The sequence below is a fragment of the Diabrotica virgifera genome, chromosome 1, assembly GCF_917563875.1.
Source record: "Diabrotica virgifera virgifera chromosome 1, PGI_DIABVI_V3a".
NCBI lineage: Eukaryota > Metazoa > Arthropoda > Insecta > Coleoptera > Chrysomelidae > Diabrotica > Diabrotica virgifera.
The window spans coordinates 45,531,663-45,552,368 of NC_065443.1; the positions used below are offsets into that span (position 1 = coordinate 45,531,663).

General features: G+C 32.2%; 1 protein-coding gene across 2 annotated transcripts in view; it reads right to left on the bottom strand.

The window, feature by feature from the left end:
- Nucleotides 1-3,574: 3,574 nt before the first annotated feature.
- Nucleotides 3,575-20,706, bottom strand: part of LOC114331338 (nuclear pore complex protein Nup50) — a 32,000-nt gene continuing 14,868 nt past the window's right edge. For both annotated transcript variants that reach the window (XM_028280869.2, XM_028280870.2), the window contains exons 3-5: nt 12,287-12,625; nt 12,009-12,225; nt 3,575-3,949 (exon numbers count right to left, since the gene is read on the bottom strand). In XM_028280869.2, the coding sequence (XP_028136670.1) occupies nt 3,640-3,949; nt 12,009-12,225; nt 12,287-12,625 (866 nt within the window). In that variant the 3' untranslated portion in view covers nt 3,575-3,639. The remainder of the gene's footprint in view (nt 3,950-12,008; nt 12,226-12,286; nt 12,626-20,706) is intronic.

Genomic DNA, 20,706 nt, shown 5'->3' on the forward strand with positions numbered 1-20,706 from the left:
AGGCCAGGCGATTTACTAGAGATTTTAACTCTGCAATATGCTTGCATGGGCGCCACGGGATTATCTTCAGGGGGTGCATCTGAACTTCAGAGGATTGCATCTTAATCTGTACATAGGTACTATTGACCAGTATAAAATAGACAACTATACATACATAGCTATGTATTTTCTTTCCGGACAAGGGCGTGCAATTATTATTTTGACAGGGTATTTTTTTAATATTAAATAAAAATAATTATTCTAAAAAGACAGTTTTTTTTGGTGAAATTTTCTACATCACAAAACTTACGCGTGTATGTGAATGAAAAGTGCTAGAGGTAAGCTGCAGTGTGAGAAAGAGCGTATTGTCGATAGCTGTTTGCATCCTCGATCGCAAATATCAAATTTATCAATTCATATTCATTTTTTTTTATTTTTGGTATTGTTAAGTTTTGGTTAATTTTTGGTAATTATTGTTAATTTTTGGTATTGTAACTGTTAAGTATATTTATTTCGTTGAAATTATATAATAGAAGTATAACTTCTTACGTGCGTACAAAGTACACACACATTCTTTTTTTGTGAAATTTTCTCCCAGGTGATCAAACAAATTACGCGTGCATGTGAATGAAAAGCGCTGTAGGTAAGTAGCCGTGTGAGAAAGAGCGTATACCGATAACTGTTTGCGTCCTCTATCGCAGCGAGTCCGTTCGCTCGAGCAAAACCACGTGACCTGGCGATACCCATGTTGTTATGCCTTAACATATTGGAGTAATTATTATATGTTTTAGATTTTTTACTCTAACTTTTTATTAATTAAAGGAAAAGAATACGAAAATAATACGGAAAAGAATATGATAGAAAAAGAAATTTATTATTATAAACATATAGGTAGAAAAGTAGAAAAATATAAACTAAATTAATTCTGTTTCCGAATCTGGTACTGCTTCTTCAAATTCTCCATCTGAGCAAAAGTATTAATTTTCTTCTACTTCATCATATTCTTTCAAAGAGGCCAACAACTTATACAACAACAACAAATATATAATAAATTAACTATCAATAAACACTACTTTCCTATGAAACAACGAAAACGAATTCTTAAATTAACACACTACTGCACTGAACACATATCGATAAAGATGACAGAACAGAGTAGAGAAAATGGGTGCGTTCGGACGACCATAGCGGCTGGCTGTCAGCAGAAATCGGCTGAGTGGTTGTATCCAGCCGTGATCATAGAGGTATATATTAACATAGAGGGAGCCTACCTTCCGCGCTTCCTGACGACAAGATCTCATGGACTGGTTTGCTGCATCTCTTTCTAACACATTGTATCGAAATTCTATGATGACATTCAGTGTGAATATAGGCACGGAAGAGGAGGACAACTGTAGCAGCTTTACTATGCGTAAGAGTGAAACAGCACTAATCCAAATAAAAAAGATGGTGTCGTCACTTCGCTCTGAATGACACTCTCTCTATGCTAATATATAACTCTATGGCCGTGATAGGGAAAGCTTAGTAAATCTCTCAGCGGCTGACTTAAAGCGGTGACGTCTGACAGCTAATGCTGGCTCAGCTGTCCAGCCGCTGTGGTCGTCCGAACGCACCCAATCTGATGCAGGTTTGTCAAAATGACAGTGATAATTTCTCTATGTTGCCTAATTAGTTTTTAGTTATATGTTCGATTTCTTGTTAGAAATAAAAAATTTTAGTAGTTCCAAGATTACACAAAATCTAGGCATGGGATAAAAAAGTTTATTTGAAGAAAGTCTATTTTTTGTCTTTCTTAATGGCGGTACGGGCTACTTTTTCAATATTTTATTTAGTTATAGAGTAATTTCCACATACAGTGGAACCTCGATAACTCGGATTAATCGGGACCACGACCGATCCGGGTTATCGAAAATCCGAGATAGCCGGAGAATATGGTAAAAATTAATAAAATACGGTATACTTACAGATAAACTCCGTTAGAATTGAAATAACATGAAATATTTTTATAAATATGCACAGTACATATTACCTACTCATTACAATTCTAAAAAAAAACCAAACCCAAACAATACAAGACACACAATACTAAAGACCATTGTTTATAAAAGAATTTTTTAAATAGTCTTTCCTAAACAATGCTGACAGTTTGAAATAAAAAGGAATAGATACTGCAGACAGCTGGCTGTTGTTTCTGCGGCGTGTACTATGAGTAATTTTTAATCTCGTGTTCAAATTACACACATAAGTACACGACACAGAGAGTCTAGACACATTATCTCTCAAATATTATATTACATACACTTTTATTGTTGAAAGGATTGTCTGATAATTAACTATTTTGATTGGAAATAAGCCACAATTAAATTGAAAAATACAAAATATTGAAAATCAAAATGTTTATCTGATGAAAATCGGTCCGGGTTAGCCGGACTTCCGGGTTATCGGGGTTCCACTGTACTAACATATTTCTGAAATTGGGCTCTGTACCGCCATTCTTTATTATATTACGAATATGTGTGCCAAATATCTCGACAAAATATTCAAAATTAGAGCCGCAATCTTGGAACGCGTTTGTTGCTACCTGTTGATCTCTACTGTAGCCTCTAAACATATATTTCTTAAATAATTCATATCGTTAATTGAAATTGTCAAATTGACGTATATTTTATACCTACTGTCATTGAAGAAAATGGGATTTCGCAAATGATGTGTTATAAATTAATATGTTGCTCCACAATATTGATATTTATATGATATGCAATTATTAAAGTGAATTTAATTAATGGTATTTTGCTTGTAGTAAAATGTTTACCTTTTAATAACATAACCTTAATCTTACTGTTTCTTCTTATTCTTTTTTGGGCTATGGTCTTGACAATTATCCAGTAACCAGGACTAATATAATTGGTCAATATAATTAAAAGTGTTATAAATGTTGCCGAGCTATGAAACCAGGTGTCGCTCTTCCGAACTTGCACGGTCCCAATATAAATTTTACGAAACTAAAGGCAGATATAGAGCATTTGAAGACCTTCAAAATGTAGAAGTACCCGGCACTCAAAGTTATCTTTTTGTCCCTCGTGTAGTGTACGTTAAGTATTTGTTATATTATGTTAATTTAAGTTGCCACCAGACAATTAATGACATTTGAGGATACCTTCCCTTTTTTGACGAAATGCCCCTGAAGATGCTCTAGGAGCAAAAGTATACTTGGGCAAGATTAAATAAAACTCAGTGTTCGATATCTGCCTTTTATTTCGTAAAATTTATATATTCGAGCATTCAACCACTTCCTATTTTTAATCTATATAAATATTGATGTATTTTTCCAAAATATGTTAAATTACAGTACCTATTAAATAGGTACTATAAATTTAGGTGTAAGTTTTGCAATCTATAAACTACATCTGATTTATAAATTAACAGTTTTGAACGGTAAACAAAGAAATTCAAACAAAAGTAGGTACTATTGAAATACTTCACAATTTTTTTAAGGTTCCAATATAAAACGAGTTATGTATCAACGGTTTCTTGTTTCAATTGAAATGCATTGTATAATTAGTAATTCCAAATAGGGATTTAAAGAAAACAAAAATTATTAAAAAACAATATTGTATATTGACCATAATACAGGAGAAATAAAAAGATAAAAATCAACAACTATTTTTTGTATTTATTCAATGTCTCCAACAACTTATCAGCTTCTTCTGAAGACTTTACCCTTAACAAAACAGGAACTGGTGGGGGCTCCGATTCCGGAGTGGGAACGCATACCAACATAACGTCTTTTGTCCCTAGTCTCTTGGTAGGGATACTTTCCGACAAAATGCAATTCAACAATAGGTTTCCGAGGTTGGTGTCAGCTCTAACTATCATCTGGACTTTTTCACTATCTGGTATGGGTTTCAAATATAGGTTACCTACACCTCGATCGCCGAATTTGTCTTCTTTTTTGACGAATACTTTGCACCTAAAAAATATGTTACTTCTTAATTATAGCACTATGAGAAAAGTAGAAGTAATGGATTTTCTAAAGAACTGAGTCATATCGACAGAGAACACAAGTTTACGCCTGAAATAAGTTAATTATACTAATACAACTAAGTTTATACTATGGTCTGTTTTTAAACCAAGAGGAGTACTTCAAATTTACCGCGCCGTAATGGTTGTTTATAATTAGTCCAACCTCAGGCAAGTTTACTCCACTGTTAGGAAATTTTGACACTAATGACATTTATGAAATTTTGACACTACTGGCATTCCATAGGTTAATTAAGTTATATCGGCGATTTTTGTGTTTTCGACGTTATTCCCTTAATGTTTAGATTTTTAGTCAACTAAACAATACAAAAACCAGTTGTTTTTAGAACTCTTCACCGACCTATTACTATAATATAATATGTATGTATTAGTCCATGTGGTGAGACCGCTCCCGTCTGAAAAACATTTCTATTTCGGTTTCTCTGCGGATTGATATTCAAAAATGTCCCCTTTAAACAAATCTGAAGGGTGCCGGGCGGAATTTTTGGGCAGAAATTGTTTAAACAATTTTTTTAAACAAGATCACCTTTTATTGCTCAAAAAATATATTTTTAGGTTTTTTGGGTCATTCTAAACAAGAAAGGTATCTTGTGATTTTTCTCAAAAATTGACAGTTTTTGAGCTATAGGCTCTGAGCTTCGCTGGTGTCGCTCCTAGCGAATTAGTAATGCAACTTTTACCGGTAATTTTTAAATTTATTATTTAATTGTTATGGCTTAATATTTACAACGCAAAAAAGTAATTAAATTGTAATCGATTTTTTTAAGATTTTGCTATCATTTTGACGTTCTATTGATGAAATATTAATTTCTTACTTCGGATACTTTCACAATTATCGTGTAGAAGATACTTCGCTAAGATTAATAGATTAATTTATAATTACATATTACGGAACATTAAAAAACTTAAATTCAGTATTTAAAACGTAAGTATATTTAAGGTAAAAATATATACCACAGCTTTGACCAACTAATATTTTTTACAATTAATGTTTTTATTTTTAATTTTAAATTAATCACTTTGACATTTATGTCAAATTTCCAGTAAACGTTTACAGACTTGTCACTACAAGCGCTCGCGAATTTTCAAATATCCCCTGTACGTATGAGCTCACAGCGTATAGGCGATTTAAAATCTAAAAAATTCGAAAATACGCATTTTCGAGGCTGAAAAACTCATATTTAAATTAGTATTTTTAAGGGTGCCAATAACTTGGATTAAAGTTTAAACATTCCTTTTCAAGATTCCGAAGAGTGATCGGATCTAACTTCAATTTAGACCGTAGTTTTTTAATTGTTACTTATGCGTGTCCATCCGGTTTATTTGCCGGTGCGGCGCGCACTATTTTCAAAAATCTCATATTTTTCTCCGCAAGTTTCTTGACATTTTTCTCAAAAGTTAATAGTTTTAAAGTTATAAGCGATTTAAAATCCGAAAAATAGCAAAAAACACATTTTCGCATTTTAAATCGCTTATAACTTTAAAACTAGTAACTTTTGAGAAAAATGTCAAGAAACTTATTTTATTTAGAATGTCCCAAAGAATCTAGAAAAAATATTTTTCGCAGGAAAATAGGAGATTTTTGAAATAGAGCGCGCCGCTCCGGCCAAAAAATTGGATGGACATGCATAATTACCAATTAAAAAACTACTGTCTAAATTGAAGTTAGACCCGATCACTCTTCGGAATCTTGAAAAGGAATGTTTAAACTTTAATCCAAGTTATTGGCACCCTTAAAACTACTAATTTAAATATGAGTTTTTAAGCCTCGAAAATGCGTATTATCGCATTTTTTAGATTTTAAATCGCCTATAACTCGAAAACTGTCAATTTTTGAGAAAAATCACAAGATACCTTTCTTGTTTAGAATGACCCAAAAAACCTAAAAATATATTTTTTGGAGCAATAAAAGGTGATCTTATGTATTTGTTTAAAAAAATTGTTTAAACAATTTCTGCCCAAAAATTCCGTCCGGCACCCTTCAAATTTGTTTAAAGGGGACATTTCTGAATATGAATCCGCAGAGAAACCGAATTAAAAATGTTTTTCAGACGGTAACAGTCTCACCACATGGACTATATGGACTACCGTCGAAAGCCGATAGGATCAACCAAAAAAAGATTATTTGGTGGATTTTTCTAGTGACTTTCTTGGGTGTGAATCTGTCTTTTTAATTTACTCCTCCTAGTTTAAAAACAAACCATAATCATTTTAAAAGTTTCAGACGTTAAATTTCATTCTTTGGCAGTTTTTCGTTCAGGTTGTTTCTATTCCAACTCTTTTATTAGTGTTGTAAAACTTGTTCTCTTTTTGATTAGTTATTATAGTTTTTAGTTTTAAACTGTTAGTTTAGTGACTTTTAGACAATGATTTTTGTAAATATTTTGTGCAGTGGAATAATTTATTGGAAAGTTTATTTTTTATTACATTTTTAATAAATTAAAATTTGATTTATGGTATTTTGTTAAATTTAATAATAAAAATTTTGTTTTTGAGTGGTATATAAAATCTGATCAAAAAAATTATAGTTTTACTTTTTGTTAAGATCGTAAGCGCAAATATTTTACGACTACCCCTACTTTTTCTTTCTTTACACGGCAAATTACGCGTAGTACTGGTATGAAAGCTGCAGGCGATGTAAACATTAGTTGACAATGACATTGTCATCAATAACATAGAGAAGGCTATTTCGTTCAGTTTCTGAATGTTCTTGGATTATCGTTACTTGTATAATCGCTTAAATGATTAAGTCAGTTAATTAATATAATTATTTTTTCACTATGTATTCAGTGATTACAATCATTTATACAATAAAAACTAATAATCGAAAAAAGAGAAAAAGTGATAAAGTGATTTCAATAATATATTGTTACTATGGGACGCTTAGATAAATTTTGAACATCTTTAACAACAAAATAGTTGGATCACAGAATATACCCCGGTGTATTCTGTGTTTGGATCTCCCATAAATAATAAACAATCAGTAAAATTTTATTAAATTCACGTCTTATATATCCATTATTTATCAAATACACTACCAATATTATTTAAGGTACTAGTAGACTTTAGAAGACCAAAAATAAGCATTTTTTCAAGATTTTTTCTCAGAACCTTTAATAAAAATGAACATAAATCTTTTTCACACATTAATAGCTAACTCTTATAGAATACAAAAAATATATCTGGTTTCATTTATGCACGTAAACGAATATTGTAGAGGGCGCCAAAATCGAGGCCTCGAAAAAAAAGTAGTTTCGATGGCGGACAGTTAATCTCCTGATTAGGATCTCTGAAACAAAAAAATCGTACGGCATTTGAAAAAGGAAGGTTTCTTACGTGACAATTAACCACCGTTAGTGAAAAATTCCGCAAAAAAATCGTACGGCATTTGAAAAAAGAAGGTTTCTTACGTGACAATTTACCACCGTTAGTGAAAAATTCCGCAAAAAAAAGATTTTACAAAAATCTGAAGTGAAAAAATCACCCGTTTTTTTTTCAGTTTTTCATGGTTAAAAAATATTTATTATTTGGTCAAATTGTGGTAAATTGTCACGTAAGAAACCTTCCTTTTCCAAATGCAGTACTATTTTTTAGTTCGGATATCCCAATCCTAAGATTAACTGTCCGCCATCATTTTTCGACGCCTCGACTTTTTCTCCCTCTACAATATTAGTGTACGTGCATAAATGAAAAAAGATATATTTTTTGTACTCTCTAAGAGTTACATATTATTATGTAAAAAGTTTTATGTTCATTTTTAATAAAGGTTCTGAGAAGAAAATTCTTGAAAAAAATTATTATTTTTGGCCTTCTAAAGTGTACTAGTACCTTAATAAACAACTCATAATAACCCCCTCTGTGGCTCAGTGGCAAGAGCGCCTACCTTTGGATCTAGAGGTCCGAATGGCCGTGAGATCGAATCTCACCAGGGTCAGAAATTTTTCGTTTATTATAAATTAATAAATGAAAATAGTTTCTGTCTTTGTGGGATCGGTACTCACCGGAGGGACCGCAGAGGTTCGGATACAATTAGCGTCTCTTTGCAAAGACAATGACGTCGACTTTGCAAAGTAACAAGACGCTTACTCAACACACACACACTACACGTGACACTAGGTACTTAACTGCAAAAATTCACCGTATGTACCATGCCAATCGCCATTAGTTGTCGAAGCATTAGCTAAATAAAAAAGAAACAACTCATAATATTCCTGAAGGCGTGTCAAATATTTAGTACCCTAGGTCAAAACGGCAAACAGGTGTATGTTCTCAAAACATTTTTTTTATAGTGTGTAAAAAATGTTTTATTATCAGCTAAGTACTTTCAACACATAACGTGCCATCACCAGAGCTTCCTAAAAGGACATTTAAGATAAGATTTTTTTTATAAAAAGATGAGTGAAAAACTTACGTCCTCTTATAAAACCTTCATGGAAGAGCAATTGCTAAACGACGCAATAAAATGCATGGATACTGGGCAAAGCCACAGATATCGGGTGTAACAACCCCTTAAATTGAATAAAATCACATCTAAATTCTTTTATATATTAAAAAGACAACATGGTTGAGTCAAACCATTTTGAGCCCACGTGAACAGCTGAGGAAGACTGTCATTTATTAAAAGCTATTATTTATCAAAACACATTTAAAGTATTGTCAACTTTTATTTTCAATTTCTTTTTTTGTCTGTCAAATCGTAAAGTGATGCACACCGGAATATGTTTTTGAATCACGGAGTAATTTACAAAAGAAAATGAGAACAACTGTTGACCGTTTCTCACTACGTTCAAGCGCGCTGGCGCGAACTTGCTGCAAAGCGAGTCGAAGGTAGGGAGATAGTGTTAAATATCCCTACCTTCGACTCGCTATGCAGCAGGTACGCGCCAACACGCTTGAACGTAGTGAACAACAGTCAACAGCGGTTCTCATTATCTTTTGTAAATTACTCCGCGATTCAAAAAGATATTCCAGTGTGCATCATTTTACGATTTGAAAGACGAAAAAGAAATTGAAAATAAAAGTTGACAATACTTTAAACGCGTTTTCCTCAAAACCGCCTTTTTCAAAGGCTGTAGACATTGTAACTCAAAAACTAATTAACCGACCCACCTGGAATTTTGTATACAATTTCTTTAGACATTCGTCGAGGTAACGCTGTCGAGATATTTTTTGTTTTATGCTTATTTTTTGTTTAATAAATATGTTGATTTTCACACTTTTTTGCAAAAAAAATCGTCGTTTTGACTTCTGAGTGATATCACAAAGTCAAAAGTAGATAAAAGTAAAAAACTCGACAGTGTTACCTCGAGAAACTCATAATCTAATAAAATATTTCTGAATTTTTTCTTAACCATGATCCAATGATGACTTCTGATGTCCACTGCAAAATTCAATATATTTTGAGGTGTCTTTAAAAATTTTCCACCGTTGGCTTATTTTTCAATATTTTTCCTTGAATAATCTATGAATTATACTAAATATGCCCATTTAATTTAAAAATAAAATAATTCTACAACCCTTTCAAAAAAATGTGATTGAAATATTGATTTCAACACCTACGGCCTCCCTTAAGGATAGCTATGACACGATTTTGATAGGCAACCCATGCTAGAAATAGTTGTATGAAATTTAATAAAAATAAATGTTTCGTCCGGCAAGCAGATGGAGTCGGGTACAGATCGACATATATTCGGATCCTAGACTAATAGGAGATGACTCCTTTTCAAACTGAACGATTTACGGGATATGCTGTGCTTACGGTAATAATATTGAAAGTTGACCCGTTTTCATATGGAATAGACGTGTTTACGTGTATTAAATACAAATTCGACAGAAAGTGGAAATGTGAAAAAAGTGAGAATGACTCCTTTTCATAATGACCATTTCCATTTAATTAAGTCCTATGATAGACACCTAAATGATATTTAATCAACTCAAATTATTTTTCTCGGGCACCTACAAGCTGTCTCGAACTAATTTTACATTGTCATTAAAATATTGTAATATGGTAATTTGCTGGTAATGGAGGCATTAGATTTAAATATTTAACGAATTAGTAAACATTCAGATTTATAATTAACCAGAAGTTTACATATATTTTATTAGGTATATTAAACTTATAATTTTGTATTGTTGATGTATGATTACAATTTTAATCTTTTTTAATTCAATATCTCATTGTTTAAATTATGTTTTGCAATTAAATTCTTATGTTATTTTTAACCCACTTCACCTGGGCTATACATAACCATAAACGTGTCGGACTTTTTCAATTTTCACTTTGACCTTACAGTGCATCGTTGCCAGTTAGACCTACGCAACTACATATTTACAATCTCATAGTTCTTTAGAAAATTCATTACCTCTAAGCAATCTGATCAGTACAAGACGATTATTTGACAAAAATTGACAAGGCTTAAGTTTGAAATTTATAGAATATTTCTTTGAAACCTTAATATAAAATATCACTGATTATGTAAACATTGAAAACTTTGTTGGAAAGCTAATTTCTTGTGGCATTTATTAGTATTTACTATGACGAGTTCAAACTTCAAAATTAAATAAGTTAGGTGCTTTTAGGTATATTATATGCATAAATTGAAATAAAATACTTACACATGTAGGTATTTAATATGTTTACTTAAAATTTATATGCGTTATTTATTTAAAATTCTAATTAACAGTTATTTTTGAACAGTTTTAAAATTCCTGGTAAGTTTTGCTTTAACACATTTTGTTTGACAAGATTAATTGTGTTTGTATTGTGCATGTTACCATGGAAACGGCAACCATATATGGAAAACCGTAGGAGAACCCGCGAGAAAAAATATTTCTCACTGCGATGGCCGACTTTTCTCACTGCGTGAGAAATTGTTCGTTTTGAATGTATGTAAGTAGTGAGAGAAGTTGCACATTGTATAGCATCCATAGGAAAAGTATTTTTCCACCTACCTCTACGGAAAGTATACTTCTCCTAACCTGATTGTAGGGAGCAAAGTCGTATTTTTCCTTCCTATGGAAGAAAAGTAAAAGTGCCGTCATGGTATGTCATTGATGAAATAACTTATTAATAATAACGACCTATACAATATTCTATTATCTATTTTGCAGAACGCACCCTGTATTTTGCAGAATGGTAAAAACACTAAATTGTTATTTTGACTTAACAATGTTTACATTAATAATTTGACTTATATTTGACATTGACAGTTAAACTGTACCTACTTGTTAGTTTTAGTGCTCTAATAAATTTTGTCAGTTAGTTACATAAATAAATTATTTAAAAATGAAAAAAATACTTGATATTTGAGGAAGGTGGAAAAATCATGTGTATAACATGGGAGTAAAGTGCCTTTTCCTCTCTCGAATGATTGCTGCCCTCCGTTACGCGTCGGGCTGAAAACTTCGTTCTCGGGAGGAAAAGTAGCACTGCCCTCTCTTGTTATACAAATAGCTATTACTTTATTCAATTCCGAAATGGATGATCCAATGATGAAATCATATTTTGGCTTGACCTAGCGTCATGCCATTACGCCAGGAGAACGACAGATTGGTTAACTGCTCAAAATATAAATTTTGTTCCCAAGCGCGACAACCCTCCAAATGTGCCTCAGGCGGGGCCTATAGAAGAGCTTTGGGCTGTTTTGAGTCGAACGGTGTATAATAATGGCTGGGAAGCCCAAAATGAAAATCAGCTAAAGCGAAGAATTTTGCAAAAATTTCGTGAGATCAATTTAGAAACAGTCCAAAGGCTTATTGCACATGCAAGACCAAATTTACGTGCCATCAAAGATCTCGTTCCTCTTTCTGTTCTATAGAAATGCATTATAAACCTTAAGTATGTTGACTTAATTTTCTGTATTTAGTTAATAAAATAAACTTAATTTACAACTAGAAAATACATATTTATTTTTTCCGAAAACTTTAGGGACATACATTACTTCCGTTTCTGTCATTTAAAATATATTCAACATAAATTAGTACAATACCTCGTTGTGAAAACATGATCCTTTTCTACAACTGGTGTAAATTCATTTGTAGGCGGCTCCTCATCTTCCTCTGCATCTTTATCCTTATTATCAGTAGAAACTGGTTTTACTGCATTTGCGAATGTGAAAGGGGTAGCAGAAGAGAATGGGGTAACAGATTTCCCAAAAGAGAAGGATGGTATAGCTGTAGTTTTCGTGGTATCATTTGCTGTGGTACCTAATAAAATATAGTTTCTTTAAGAATACAGTTCTTTTAAAATCCAAGACATTTGGCATACCTGCAGATGTGGAACTGGACATGCTTGTACCGAAGGAAAATGACGGTATAGGTTTTGTAGCCTCTTTGGCACTGGACTCCGTTCCTAAAGAAACTGGTGGTACAGTTGTGCTTGCGCCAGATCCTACAGGCGATGAAACTGGTGAAGCTTTACTACCAAAACTGAAGGATGGAATTTCTTTGGAAGCTTGTTGAGCTCCAAATGAAAAGGCCGGTGTGGTTGTACTTATGCTTTTTGCTGGTTCACTGGTTGTCACTGCCGTAGAGATGGATGGTTTTGCTCCAAATGAGAATGATGGTATGGCCGCTGTTGTTTTTGATGCTTCGTTATTTGTACTGGCTAAAATATGATACAATCGGATTTAAAGAAAAAATTAAAGAATAAATATTGAAAATATTGAGTATGTACTTTTCAAACTGTTTATATGAAATACTTTCATGCCTCCTAATAAGTTTTCGCAATTAATTCAGACTTGTTCTATGGGACTAGGTCCGAGCTACTTACTGACCAATTTATCATTCTAATATCAACCTCAATCAAAGAATTCATTGCCACATTCACAAAATGTAGAGGGATGTTGCAGTGTTAAAGATAAAACTCTCACACAAAGCATGTTTCAGATTGAGAAGATCTACAATATAAAGTAAGTTACAACCATCATCATGAGAGCTACTACTATTGCCTTTTCTCCTAATCTCACTTTTCAGAAACAAAATTTACAATATTAGTTATATGTATATATAATTAAAGACTATACTTACTGATAAGTCAACATGATTGAGGAGACGATTATCAAAATAAGTATAAGCTGAATGAGGAAAAGGCCATGTACGAAAACTATTTCCAGTGTTTTAGAATAATACAATGAACAATTACAATACAATGACCTTCGAATTATAACAAATCTATATTATAAACAGCAAGCACACATACACATTAACGAACATACATCAGAAGAGTTTGAAATTAAAAGAGGAGTGCGACAGGGGTGTGTATTATCACCACTACTATTCAATGCATACTCTGAAGAAATTATGAAAAGAGCTCTTGAGGGAGAAACAGCAGGAATAAAGGTAAATGGAACGCCAATTAACAACATTAGATATGCGGACGATACTATCATAATAGCAGACAACCTTAAAGACCTTCAAAAGCTAATGAACAAGATAGTTGAGTATGGAGAAGAATATGGATTATCAATAAACATCAAGAAAACTAAATTTATGAGGATATCAAAAACCCAAAATAATGATGAAAGCCTGACAATTAAAGGTAAAACTTTAGAACAAGTAGAAAACTACAACTATCTTGGCACAATAATTAATCACACAAACGATTACTCCAAAGAAAAGTTCGAATAGAGAAAGCAAGAACAAACTTCAATAAAATGAGAAAGGTACTTTGTGCAAGAGAACTGAAATTAGACTTGAGAGTTAGGCTGGCAAGGTGTTATATTTTCTCGACTCTGCTTTACGGGATAGAAGCATGGACACTTAACGCATCGACTACTAAAAGGTTGGAAGCATTTGAACTGTGGGTTTATAGAAGAATCTTGAAGATATCATGGACCGAGCATATAACAAACAACGAAGTCATGAGAAGAGTCAACAAAAGACTGGAAATATTGGAAACCATCAAGACACGAAAGCTGCAGTACCTGGGGCATGTTATGCGTAATGAGAGATACAACATACTTCAGTTGATTATACAGGGGCAAATCCAGGGCAAGAGAAGTGTAGGAAGGAGACGAATCTCGTGGTTGCGTAACTTGAGGGAATGGTACGAATGCACATCAACTGAACTATTCAGAGCAGCAGCATCTAAGATCAGAATAGCCATGATGATTGCCAACCTCCGTCGCGGGAGATGGCACATGAAGAAGAATGAACAAATTACCAAAAAGCGAATACGTAACATGTTAATGATGTTACCTTTACTCCAGTTGTTTGTCACCGATCCATCCAAATTCAGTTCAACTACAACTTTTTAATGCTGGATTTCATTCACAGGAAAATGAAGCATGACCGCTTATTTGGTATCATATTAAAAAAGTTGTCTCCCTCTGATTTCAATGTATGCAAGAACTACATAAATATCGATGAGTTTTTTTTTTATTCTGTGTACACATCTCCTCAATACTTTAGTCAACCTATTATACATACTACGTCATTGAGCAATATATTGTCCTTTTCATGATCATTTTTCAGTGCGTAACAAATGATAGGAAGAAGGGTAAGTCCGTGATAATACACATTTATGACATTTATTCTAACATGACATTTTAGTTAATTCTGACAGTTGTCACATTTTATTTTCAATTTGGAATAAAAACAAATCAAATGTGTTTCTTGCATTTATAAAATGGTATTTTCTTTGATTTGTATAGTCTTATAAATTATACAGATTATATTTGTAATATTATTATCTAATTAAAAAAAATATTTTTTTATTATGGCGCCATCTATCGACAACTAGAATAACTAGAATAAATGTTATAAAAATGTCACCGACGAAATGTAATCACCGACGTGCCTTTTTTTCTGTCACATACAATTTAATCCGTTAGAAAGAAATCGAAAAACTGTGACGCACTGAAAGATGATCATGAGAAATACTGTACTTTTATTCCTTTCGGGAAGACCACAATACAAGTTGTATACAGGGTCATTGATTAGTAGGGTAATGCTCAATAGCTCCGCTATAGTAATAGATAGCAATAAAAGTTAATAACAAAAATTTTAGCCACCTTTGATGGCTAAATACAAAATTAGTTAGAATGTTACAGGGTGTTCGATAACACAGTGGCAGACCAAACTTATGTTTTTTTAAATGGAACACCCTATATTTTATTTTAAATTCGAAATCCTGTTAACTTCTCCATCACAAAAATATAAAGGTTTGTTATGTTATACAGGGTATTTACAAAGTTATAACCAATTTTATATGAAAATCGTAACAAGTTCAACTCCCTGTATAAATAAAAATAAGCAAAACAACAATGGTTTGTTAATGCCATATTTTTTAACGTATTGTCAAAATTTTCAAGAATGGTCGATATTGCTAATTTTCTTTATATCAAATACAGGGTGAGTCAAAACGCAAGTACATTATTTTCTCAGTAATTTTAAATGGAACGCCCTGTATTTTATATCACTATTAAAAAGTAACATTACCGTACTTTAATTTTTAGATAACATTCCCTATGTCTAAATTTATTAGTTTTCAAGATATTTTCATTTTTCAATGGACCAGTAGCGTGGCCACCCAAATCACCAGCATTTAATAAACTGGACTGATTTTTTTGGGGTTACGTTAATAATGAAGTTTATAAAATACCTCCAACAACAAGGGATGAGATGAAAAATAGAATACAAAGTGTATTTCGATGTGTTAATTTACAAATGCTCCGTAGAGTAAGTAGCTCATTCAATGAGTTTTTAGGCGTACATACATGTGTTGGGAGATAATTTTGAACACCTTATGTAATTAAATATTAAAAACATTTTATTAAAAGTAGCTTCTAATTTTTTCAAACATGTTTTTTTGCAAAATGTATTACTGATAAATTATTTTTCGTTCTTTATCTGTCACATTGTTACATTTACATACAAAAGTAGTGTTTAATTGTCTTCACAAAATATTGTATTTTGTGTTTGTGTGTTTTTTTTTTGTAAAATTTATTACTAATTTTCGTTGTTTATTTGTTGCATTTATATAAAAAGATAGTTTATAATTGTTTAAAAAATGTTGCATGTAGTGGTTGTGTTTTTGTTTGTAAAATGTATTACTAATAAATTATTTTTATTTCTTTATTTGCTACAGTGTTATATTGATTACCGGATTGATAATCGGTAATCTTCAATTGTCAATTCAGTCATGGCTTACTTAAAATTTAGATAAATTTAAACACCTAAAATAATTTGCTCTGAAAAATGAAAATATCTCGAAAACTAATAAATTTGGGCATAGGGAATGTTATATAAAAATTAAAGTATGTTAATGTTACTTTTCAATAATGATATAAAATACAGGGTGTTCCATTTAACATTACTGAGAAAATAATTTACTTGCGTTTTGACTCACCCTGTAAGAAAATTAGCAATATCAATAATTCTTAAAAATTTTGACAATCAATAAAAAAATATGGCATTAATAGACCATTGCTGTTGTGCTTATTTTTATTTATAAAGGGAGTTGAACTTGTTACGATTTTCATACAAAATTGGTTATAACTTTGTAAATACCCTGTATAACATTACAAACCTTTATATTTTTGTGATGGAGAAGTTAACAGGATTTCGAATATAAAATAAAATATAGGGTGTTCCATTTAAAAAAAACATAAGTTAGGTCTGCCACTGTGTTATCGAACACCCTGTAACATTCTAACTAATTTTGTAATGTGAAGCTGAAAGGTGGCTAAAATTTTTGTTATTAACTTGTATTGCTATCTATTACTATAGCGAAGCTATTGAGCTTTACCCTACTAATCAATCACCCTGTATAATAGTTTCCCGTACCAACATTGTTTTGACAACTGCATTTACTTTGACTGCTCTTGCCTTCCATACTACTCAAAACACTACACGTGTTCAATGTCCCGATAATGGAATGAACGAATTACCTATCAGCCTGCTAAATTTAAAATAGGATTCGTGTTATGCAAACAGGGGCACTCACGTGCTAAAAAAAAGTGAAAATCACTCTAAAGTGATCTCACTCTCTTCATTCTTTAGGGATATAGACATAACCAGCAACAAGATACAGCATTATATGATGGTTTTCATTCAAGTATTTACATATACAGTGCTAGTCAAAAGTCCGTACCCCCCTCGTATGTTTTGAACGGTTATACCTATAATAGTGAAATTTGGAGGAAGGAAATAAACGGACGTAAGCTTCTTAACTAGTCATGACAGGTGACGTAATAGTGACAGATGACTTTACAGCGCCACTGTGACAGATAATTTTAAATGGGACCTTATGGCAAGTGATACCTCGTTTGAAAGGTATTGAAAATACCTGTTCAGTCATATTAATTTTGTTTGAGTTTAAGCTAATTTTAATGAATAAATGAAATAAATATAAAATTGTAGTTTCGCATTTAATTAATAAAAATTCAAAGTTCCGCCTATGATTATTTATCAAAAAGGTTGACGTTGACGCAAAAACTACTAGAGAATTAAAAAACGTCAAATTTTTTGACAAAAAATCCATAGGCGGACATTTGAATTTTTATTAATTAAATGCGAAACTACAATATTATGTTTATTTAATTTATTCACCAAAATCAAAATCAACTTAAACCCAAAAAAATTAGTATGACTGAATCGGTATTTTGAATACCTTTCAAACGAGGTATCACTTGCCATAAGGTCCTATTTAAAATTATCGGTCACAGTGGCTCTGTAACGTCCTCTATCACTATTATGTCACCTGTCATGACTAGTTAAGAAGTTTACGTTCGTTTATTTCCTCCCTCCAAATTTCACGTTTATAGGTATAACCGTTCAAAAGATAAGAGGGGGGTACGGACTTTTGACTAGCACTGTATGTAAGTTCCTATAACCAGTTCTGTTCAATTGCTGTAAATATCAAGAATGATGATGTATGAATACATATTTCTTCAATACAAGTAGCTTGGCCTCAATCTCATAACTTTTTCATACACCATTGAAAGATCCAGAGAAGAGCTGAAACTTACCATTCTTTATAGGTATATATTATGGTATTATGGATAATATACTTTAAGGCGCGTTTACATGTATCCAGTAACTGGCGCCAGTCGCACTGGAACGACAGTGCTGGCATCATGTAAACGCTTTTTTGTTCCAGTCCAGCGCTGTCTGCCAGCGCTGTCTCGAATAGAAGGCTGGTCTATTTTTCGTGCCAGTGGCACTCGTCCGCGTCCCCTCTAACCCCGTGACAGTGGTTGCAGACACGTGTAAACACAGCGTTCCAGTCGCTGGCGCTGTCGTACCTGTGGTTTCAGTGGCCGTATTAGGATTTTTAATAAGAGTGCCAGTGAGATTGGCGCCAGTTACTGGATACGTGTAAACGAACCTATCCAGCGCTGTCTTAGTCAAGCACTCGCATTCCAGTGAGACTGGCGCCAGTTACTGGATACGTGTAAACGATACTTTATAGGTATTATGGATAATAGGGAACTTGCACATTTTTTTATTACATAACAATGTTCAGTTTTGTTTAAAAATGAGATTTCCAAAATTTCACGCTTCAAAAAGTCATAATAACTTTGATTTAAAATAGTTCAAACGACCCGTGACGTCACATAGTTGTACTATATGGTTATGTTTATGGTTAAAATTAGGTGTATTCTTCTCCTTTTTCTTTAGTTTATTGGCATCCACCTACTTGGGTATTTGGCCAGGTCATCGTCGCGGAATAAGGGAAAAATATTTATATTCTAATGACATTTATACCAGTTTGTTGAAATTGGAGTTTGATACAGTTTTCGAAGGAAAGAAGGTTTACTATGGAAAATAAAAGAAAATACTATAAGTGTTGTTTAGTGCCTTTTGTAAAAGTACAAGTTTTCTATGTATTTAAAATAGTTCAAACGGTCAAAAACACTTGTGACGTCACATAACTGTATTTTCTACTGACGTATATAATGTCTAATTTAAAATTATACACAATTTTGTACACTTTGTTGGTGCAGAATGTAAACATATCCATATGACGTCACGACGCGTTTTGGGCTAGCTGCTTTAATTTGAATTTAGAATCGTCTTTAGGGGCCAAACAGAACACAAAAACAACTTTTTTATCTTCGATACGACATGTTTTATGTCATGTTCTTTTGTGATTTATAACATTTTTTTCGAATTTAAAATTTTATGCAAGTTCCCTATTATTACAATGCAAGAGCATTAAGACAAATATTGCAATACACAAGTGTAATACACCTAATGAACTGACTTAATGAGTCGAGATGAGGAATTTTGAGAAGAACTATATAGATTAGATAAGAACTAAGTATGTATATTAGAAGCTGAATTATGAGACAAATTGAGAGAAAAAAACCCCACTGCTCTTGTCAAAGTAAAAGGGTACTAAAGGGGGCATCCATAAACTACGTCGTTGAGAAGAGGGAGGGGGGGGGGGCTTGCTTATTACGACGGAATACGACAGGGGGGAGGGGGGTATGAGTGACCATTCGACGTCGTTTAATATATTTGTAGCTATATTTAAATTTGTCGCTATTGTGTCTATAAAAATAATTTTTTACTAGCTTCTACCAGCATTAAAGTATCAGAATTCATATAAAAACGTATAGTTTTTGATATGAAATTGAAAATAGAACAAAACGTTTACGAATAAATATACCTTTGTTAAAATTAAAAACAATAATTCTATTATAGATACTTTTATCGCATACTTTTCATTTCGTTTTTATTATCAGTCACAGCGTTAAAATAATATTAGGTAGCACTTTTGTACAGGACAGCAAAACAATAAGACATTGTTCTTTGGGTTTAAACAATCGCTTCTATATACAGAACAACGGCTGGAAGCAAAAAATATTAAATTCAATTTAATATTTGTCAATGTTAGTTCATTTATGTGCTGCATATGTGTGTGAAACAACAGTTCTGAAGAACGAATAGAAATAAAATGGCATCGAAATCAAAACAAAATAAATATCAAGATTTATATGATGCAGTTAAGAAAGCATACCCCGATAAAAGTGGTGTTTTTTGTCAAAATAAGGCTAATGAGTTGTGGAGTGAATTGAAAAAAAAAAGTACGCAGATATTAATGACCTACATAATAATACCGATTTGGAAATAAAAAAATTATTGGAATCAGCGACAAAAAGGAAGGCTGCGTTTACAAATTTTTTTGTTACAGTAAGTACCTTTTAAATTTATGATTAATGTTAAGAATAACAAATCACAGTAAAAAATATTTTAGAAATATTAGTTACTCTGGATAAATAAAAGTAATTCGTTTTTTCGCCGATTTTTTTCGAATACTAAGAAAACTAATAAAGATTTTTGAAAAATTTAAACGCAGATTGAAAGACTACATTATTGCCGAGGGCCAAAAGTTCCTGAAAACATCTATAATGTTTATTTTAATAAGTTACAGGGGTTTAAAAGAAAATTTAGTCTGATTTTTCATTTCCAATATTTCATTCAAAAGAAACCTTTTGTTTATTCTAAGGGACTTTTAGCTCTCGGTAATATTGTAATATTTTATTCTACGTTTAAATTTTTCAAATATATTTATTAGTTATCACAGGATTCGAAAATAATTAATGCATTTAAATAGCATTGGACCAAGATTGTACGCGTACCCCCTCATATTTGATTTAAAAAAAAACCAGAAATAATATTGATTTTTTTTAAATCAATGAAGGGGGGTCGTGAGTTGCAATGACGACGTCGACATGG